At 42.9% G+C, this 7,971-nt stretch overlaps 1 protein-coding gene across 1 annotated transcript; it reads left to right on the forward strand.

Moving 5' to 3' along the window:
- Positions 1-280: 280 nt before the first annotated feature.
- On the forward strand, positions 281-4,023 carry olfcv3 (olfactory receptor C family, v3). Its single transcript, XM_039681862.2, has 6 exons — positions 281-507; positions 686-974; positions 1,197-2,012; positions 2,105-2,329; positions 2,924-3,047; positions 3,125-4,023. The coding sequence occupies exons 1-6, from the start codon at positions 281-283 to the stop codon at positions 4,021-4,023; spliced, it is 2,580 nt and encodes an 859-aa protein (XP_039537796.2).
- Positions 4,024-7,971: the final 3,948 nt, after the last annotated feature.

A 7,971-nucleotide genomic window follows, 5' to 3' on the forward strand; every position in this document is an offset into this window, starting at 1 on the left:
AGAGTTCAGATGCAAAAGCCTCTAAATGCCATTTGAAATTTTCTTCTTTAATGATGATTTTTTATCAAACTTGTATATTTAAGTTCAGTAATTTCACTTAAATAACAATTAATAGGTAATTATCATTGCCATTTAAGTGAAATTACTGAACTTAAAAATACAAGTTTGGTAAAAATCATCATTAAAGAGGAAAATTTCAAATGGCATTTAGAGGCTTTTGCATCTGAACTCTTCATATATATATAACAGGGTGTCCTGCCCACTGTAGTCATGCTGAGGGATGCAGGCATTAGAGAGCATGACTGTCCTTCTCCTGTGGCTTCTGGTTCGCTATCTCAGTGCACTCACTCCTGAAGATGCTTCTAAATGTGTCCTGCAAAGTGACTTTCAGCCAGGGCTCATGGCTAATGGTGATTTTCTAATAGGTGGCATTTTTCCTTTGCACTACAATCAGGAAATGCCAGATCTCAACTGTACTTACAAACCGGCACCAGTGAAATGTAATGGGTGAGTAACAAAAACTATTATTTTTTTAAAACTTCCGAAAGAGAATAATATTATTTGTAAGTTATAAATATCTTAAATGGGTATTTTGGTAGTAGCATTTAAACCTGTGTACAACTTAAGTTTGGCCTTTTAAAAAAGATGCCTTTTATTTCATTCTTTCTGTTTACGTTATCTGCAGATTTGATCCGAGAGCTTTCCGCTGGGCCCTTACAATGAAACTTGCTGTAGAGGAAATAAACAAGCGAACCGATCTTCTACCTGAATACACTCTGGGTTACAAAATCTTTGACTCTTGTGCATACCCTCTGACTGGGCAAAGATCAGCAGTAGCTGTTCTAAATGGGCCAAATGAGCAAATAAGCCCCATGTGTGCAGGTCCTGGTCCACTGCTTGCTATCATAGGAGAATCTGGGTCAGCTCAGTCTATTGTAGTTTCAAGACTTTTGCAGCCTTTCAGGATACCAATGGTGAGTCTAAAAATAAACATTTAAAATGAATTTTTTGTTAATTTAAAGTGCATTGTGGTTTGTGTATGCTTTTTTGTTTTTGTGAGAAAATAATTAAATTGAGAATAAATTGAGAAAAATACATTTTCATTTATGGAGAGTTAACCATGTTAAAGTCACGCTGTGCAACCCAAGATCTAATAATATTCTTGTTACAGAATTTTCCTCTTTTTTTCTTGACAGATCAGTTATTTTTCATCTTGTGCATGTCTTAGTGATAGGAGAGTGTTCCCTACATTCTTTAGAGTCATCCCTAGTGATGCCTATCAGGTAAAGGCCATTGCCAAACTCCTGCTGCATTTTAACTGGACCTGGGTGGGAGTGGTACGAGGAGATCACGAGTATGGTCGCTTTGCCCTTCAGGGCTTACTGAAGGAGTTAGAGGATACAGGCATATGTGTTGCTTATCAGGAGATGATTCCTTTGTTATACGAGCGTCGGAGGGCGCTGGAAATCATTCAAGTCATGAACCACTCCACTGCTCGGGTTGTAGTGGTATTCTCAGCTGAAGGGGAGCTCACACCCTTCTTAAGAGACTACATGGAACAGAATGTCACTGGGATACAGTGGATTGCTAGTGAGGCATGGGTTACAGCCTCTGTGTTTACAGGAAATGAATATTACCCTTTCCTCGGAGGGACCATTGGATTTGGCATAAGACAGGGCCAAATACCTGGGTTAAGTGAGTACCTCACAACAGTGAACCCACAAACGTACCCCTCAAATCCTCTGGTTCACGAGCTGTGGGGGGCTTTATATGACTGTTCGCCCTCCAATTCCAGCTTAAATAATCATCTACCTTCTTGTAAAGGCCAGGAGACTGTTAGGGTGCAGCACTCTGCCTATTTTAATACTTCCAGTCCCCGCATTTCCTATAATGTTTATAAAGGAGTGTATGCCATTGCTCATTCCCTGCACAACCTTCTTCACTGTACACCTGGGAAAGGGCCGTTCAAAAACTCCACATGTGCAAGTGAAAATAATGTCTACCCATGGCAGGTACTCAAAATAATGAGTGCTTAAATGTCATAAATGTCAAAGTCATAATTCTGTACAATGTAAACAGTCTTGGTTTTATCTCCTAAACACAGTTACAGCAGTATCTCCAAGAAGTGTCATTCACTATTTCAGGAGAGACAGTGAACTTTGACATGAAAGGCGATTCTATCCCATCTTATGACCTCATAAACTGGCAGCAGGGCTCAGATGGAAACATTGAGTTTGTTAATGTGGGGATGTTCGATGGCGCACAAGAATCTGGCCAAGAACTGGTTATCCAGGAGAAGGCTATCATGTGGCCCGGACATCAGACTGAGGCAAGCTGTTCTCACAGTGTATTTCAGTACATGAGAATCCATGTTCTGAAGTTCTGTAGGGTCAAATGGAGGTAAGTATCAGTTTGAAATATGAAAGAATTATATTCTGAAGATGGAAGATCTGTCTGTGGGAAGGAAATGCAAAAGGCCAAATTAATCATTGTTTTTCAGTCAGTATGTCCTATACTCATTATATATCCAAGTTATTAGTTTCTTGTCAAATAATGAGTAATGTTATTGACCTACAGGAACATACATTATCAAAGGGTTAGTTCGGTATTTTACAATTAAAGCTCTGTTTTAAGATAGTTTCCGATGAAATAGAATGGTTAAGATTTGGACAAATGCTGCTGTCCCGAGAATTTTAGGTTTCCAATTAAACTTTAGTATACAAAGACGGGAAACTCACCGAGTGGTCTGGGGTGTTCACTGATAAGATCACGCAAAAATCGCTTTTGTCCAAATTTCAATCTAAACCGTTCTATTTCATCCGAAAAGATCTTAAAACAGAGCTTTAATTGTAAAATGCGGAATAAACCCTTTTATATACAGTAGTATACATTACTAATATATGTGTGGTTGCTGTTTAAACAGGTGCTGGTGTCTGTGTGCAGCAACAGCTGCACTCCGGGATTCAGACAGGCTGTCCGTCGTGGCCAGCCTCTTTGCTGCTTTGACTGTGTACCTTGTGACAGTGGCAAAATCAGTAATAAGACAGGTTGGAGAACAATTTCAGTAATTCAGGGGGAAAAAGTGACCTTTATCCTAATTTTTATTGTCTTTCCCTCTCTCTAGATTCATTAGAATGTATGGCCTGTTCTGAAGATTACTGGTCAAATGCTGATGGAACAGTGTGTATTCCAAAAGTGGTTGAATTCCTGTCCCATGATGCAATGGGAATAACCCTAACAGTAACAGCTGTAGTGGGGGCCTGCCTCACTTTAGCTGTGTTTGCTGTATTTCTCTATCACAAAAACACGCCTGTTGTACGCATAAATAACTCAGAGCTCAGTTTCTTCATCTTGTTATCACTGACTCTGTGTTTTCTATGCGCTTTGGTGTTTATTGGGGAACCCACATCCTGGTCCTGCATGCTACGACACACTGCCTTCAGCATCACCTTCTCCCTCTGCATATCCTGCATCCTGGGCAAGACTTTAGTGGTGCTGGCAGCTTTTACAGCTACCCGACCAGGAAACAATATAATGAAATGGTTGGGCCCAATACAGCAAAGAATCATAATCTTCTGCTGCACTCTAGTTCAGGTGGTTATATGTACTGTCTGGCTTGTAGCGTCCCCTCCTTTCCCCTATAGAAACACTAAATATCAGCAGTCCAAGATCATCCTGGATTGCAGTGTGGGCTCTGATCTGGCCTTCTGGTGTGTGTTGGGATACATAGGCCTTTTGGCTTGTGTCTGCTTTTTTCTGGCATTTTTAGCAAGGAAGTTGCCTGGCAATTTTAATGAGGCCAAATACATCACTTTCAGCATGCTTATATTTAGTGCAGTGTGGCTGGCATTTGTACCTGCATATGTCAGTTCTCCTGGGAAATTTACAACTGCTGTGGAAATTTTTGCCATTTTAGCGTCTAGTTTTGGCCTGCTCCTCTGCTTATTCACCCCCAAGGTTTATATTATTTTACTAAAGCCTGAGAAAAACACCAAGCAACATTTAATGGGAAAAGACAAATAATACAATTGATCATGTTTTGAGTCCAGCACAAAGTGAAAGAAATATAAATAATATGAAATAAATAACCAAAAATAGCAAATTAACAGTAACCGAATAAACACGTTTTTTGATAATGTTTGCTTACTTTATTATTATCTGTATACTTATAACTGCTATTTTGTTAATGAATTATGAGACGTACTTGATGTCTAATTGTTAACTAGTTACAGTACAGTAATCACACAATGCTTTAACAATGGGTATTTGTAAGAGTATATCAATTTACTGGACACTACAAACAACAAACTATAAAGGACAATTATCGAACAATCAAACTCAGACCTACACTTCTACAGGGATACTACAGCAATACATACCCTTTACAAATAATCATAATAGTAATAGTAACTAAAAGGCAAGAAGACTGTCCATCTTATGCTCGCTTTGTCACACGGCCAGTTCAACCTCGTATAAATCAGGTTATGTGTGTCTCCCGCTCACGAGCGCTCACTCTTAACAGACACACTGTCCCCGGTGCTGCTCGCGCATCACAGAATGTTCATAAAGCGTTCCCCGTTCACAGTAACCGGATCGTCTCATTCAAAACAGCCAGCCGTTGCTGTCAGCGAGCCACCACACATTGAATAATCATATGAGTCAGGCTGCGAATGCAATGGCAGCTCTGAATGGCGCTAGCTTGGTCAACATCAGTGGATGCTCTCTGTCAAATTAATTCAAACTAACAATAAAAATGTAATATGAACAAAAGAGAGAGAGAGAGCAAAACAGCGCTCGCTCGTGTTGTTTGAAGACGTGAGAGTGCGCGCGAGCGCGGCCGTGGAACAACTCACTTTCTGGAGGTATACTGCCCCCATCTGTTATGGAATATGGAGTATGATTTGATTTTTTATGGTAGATGGCACCTTTAAAGACACACAGCAGATTATTGCACTTCAAAAAATGAAAGTATGAAAAGTTGTTGACATTTAAATGTACTGTAAACCAAATGTACTTTACTAAATATTTATAGTTTATGTAAATAAATATTTTACAAAATAATTTTGACTCTAGAATTACTAAAGAAATCAATGCCATATGTCTAGCCATGATGTGTTCCAAATTTGAAATTGATATTACAGAAATTTAAATTCCTACAAGATTTTGTTTAGGCACTGTACCAAAAATAGATACAGGGTGTCACCCACATTCCATTGATTTTTTTTTTCTCCTGTAACAAATTAATACATTTTTGTCCAAATATCACTTCAATCACAAAATAAGGAACTTAAGACTTTTCTGAAAGTATGTGTTTTGTCAAGATTAGAAAATTAGGTGTTGATTGTAAAGCAGTTCAAATAAATTTTGTAATATGAAACCGGACATCGCCCATGGGGAGGTAACCAAGAATTTAGAGTATCGTTTCCATGGTGACACAACGTTGTCCAATTTCAAAACAGTTTTCACAGGATGAATTTTGAGTTTGTAAGCTTTCGAATGACTGATTCCTAATTTTTGATGATTACTAAAATATTGCCCCGTTGGAATTATAAGGTTCCATCTGACATTTTTGTCAAAATTGAGTTCCCTTTCGTTTGGGAACTCCTACGTCTCATTGGAGGAGTTTCCACCACGCTAGGGAGACCAATTGCCTTCGAGTGAATAAAAACGAGCCAATGAATATTGGCATGCGGGATTTGCATTCCGCGTCCCGCCTACCAATGCGGGTATAAAGCGGAAGCGAGTGCACACACATTTGCTTTTAGCTTCAAAGCCGATCTTAGTGTCCTCTGAGTAATGAGCTACAAAGATTGGTTTGATATCTTCACGCTCAACGAGTCTGCTGTTTCAGGAAGAACCTCTCTGTGTTGGTGTGATGGCGCTTCAGCGATCCTCGCAATCTCCCAGTATCAACTGTAGCTTCACGCGATCTTCTTTGATTTCAAAGAGCTGTTGTAACAGCTGGTATTTGGTTGAGTGCACGCAGCAGGCTTGCAGTTTCCCCGCTGTCTTGCCGCGTTGGTCCCTGTGTGTCTCGACAAAATAAAGAGAGCGTTTCTTTTCTGAAAGAGCAACACGGGTGAAGTTTGCGTCCTTTTCAGGATGATGTTTCACCCGTGTGTTTCTGGATATGGTCAACTTCTGTCTCCGGCCGATGGTCACGATCGCTGTCTCACGTGCTTGGGCCTTGCGCATGCTGAGGCAGCGTTCGTGGATGAGTCATGTTCTCATTGCAGACTAAGACTGCGATCCCTCACCAGAGGGGGAGTCCCTTTGGAGATTCACCGATCTAGTTCTTCTTCTGGTTCACTCCAGCAGAAACTACTTCGGCTAATCCCATTGGTGGTCTGAGGGTTACAGTGAGGAATGATCTGCAGGGTGAAAGACCCCCTCGGACATCCCACTCCTCTTCAGCCGTGCCACTGGGGTCTTCAGAGGAGCGCGCTGCGCCATCATGTGTGGCTCCAGTCGTTTCCTTCGGGGCCCCTCTGGAGGACCAGATGTCAATTGCGGCATCAGAGGGAGATGAGTCGCGATCTGGGGATGATGACTCGGCTGCATTGCCCCCTTCATGTGTGGTAGTGTTGTCTGAGCCTTACCTGGAGATGACGCTTACGCTTATTAAGCTTACGAAAGTCACTGCATGTTCCCTGGATCGATCGATGTCCACTCTCGTGGTCCAGGAGCGACATCTATTGCTCACCCTGACGGATATGAAGGACTCGGACAAGCACAAGTTCTCGCCCCCCATCTCCTCCTATTGAGTCAGAAGTTTCTGAGGTCGCTTCGTGCTGTTCATATCCCGGGTGCGCTCAACCGTGTGGCAGGCGACCTCTCACGGCAACCACCCCTTCCGGGAGAATGGCGACTCCATCCCCAGGCAGTCCAGCTGATATCCAGCTGGCTAGTCTTCGGAGCCACTCAGATAGATCTGTTTGCCTCTCCGGACATGACCCATTGCCATGACCCACGGCCAGTTGTTCTATTCCCTGACCCGAGGGTCCCTCAGCATGGATGCACTGGCACACAGCTGGCACCGGGGCCCACACAAATATGTGTTTCCCCCCAGTGAGCCTTCTCGCAAAGACACTGTGCAAAATCAGAGAGGAAGAGGAGCAGGTCTTGCTAGTTGCGCCGTACTGGACCTGGTTCCCAGAACTCCTGCTCCTTGTGACAGCACCTCCCTGGCCCATTCCTCTGAGGAAGGACCTGCTTTCTCAGAGATGGGGCACTCTTTGGCACCCACTTGCAGACCTATGGAGACTCCATTTCTGGTCCCTGGATGGGACGTGGAGGTTCTCGGTGGCCTACCACAGGCTGTGGTAGATACCATTGTTTCCACTAGAGCCCCCTCTACGAGGCGCCTCTATGCGTTGAAGTAGAACCTGTTTGTCGTTTGGTGCTCTTCTCGCCGGGAAGACCCCTGAACTTGTCCGATCAGTGTCGTGCTTTCCTTCTTACAAGACGGGTTGGAGCAAAGGCTGTCTCCCTCCACTCTCAAAGTATATGTGGCTGCAATAGCTGCCCATCATGATGTGATTGACGGGGAGTCGTTAGGGAAGCACGACCTGATCATCAGATTCCTTAAGGGTGCTAGGAGGTTAAATCCCCCTTGTAATTTGCACCCTGTACCCTCTTGGGACTTAGCCCCGGTGCTGAGAGTGCTTCAAAGGCCCCCATTTGAGCCCTTAAATGATGTAGAGCTAAAAATTTTATTCCTTCTAATGGCTCTAGCTTCCTTCAAGAGGGTCGGGGATCTGCAGGCTTTTTCGGTCAACAAATCGTGCCTAGAGTTCCTCATGTGGTTTTGAGACCCTGGTTTGGATATGTGCCCAAGGATCCATATGTAGATCAGATATTGAACCTGCAAGCGCTGCCCATTGAGGAGCACAACGCATGCACTACGTTGTTATGTGGACAGAACGCAAAGCTTCAGGACCTCAGAGCAGCTCTTCGTCTGTTACAGAGCCC

Source organism: Pimephales promelas, chromosome 10 (assembly GCF_988280905.1).
Source record: "Pimephales promelas chromosome 10, fPimPro1.hap1.1, whole genome shotgun sequence".
In the NCBI taxonomy this organism is placed as follows: domain Eukaryota; kingdom Metazoa; phylum Chordata; class Actinopteri; order Cypriniformes; family Leuciscidae; genus Pimephales; species Pimephales promelas.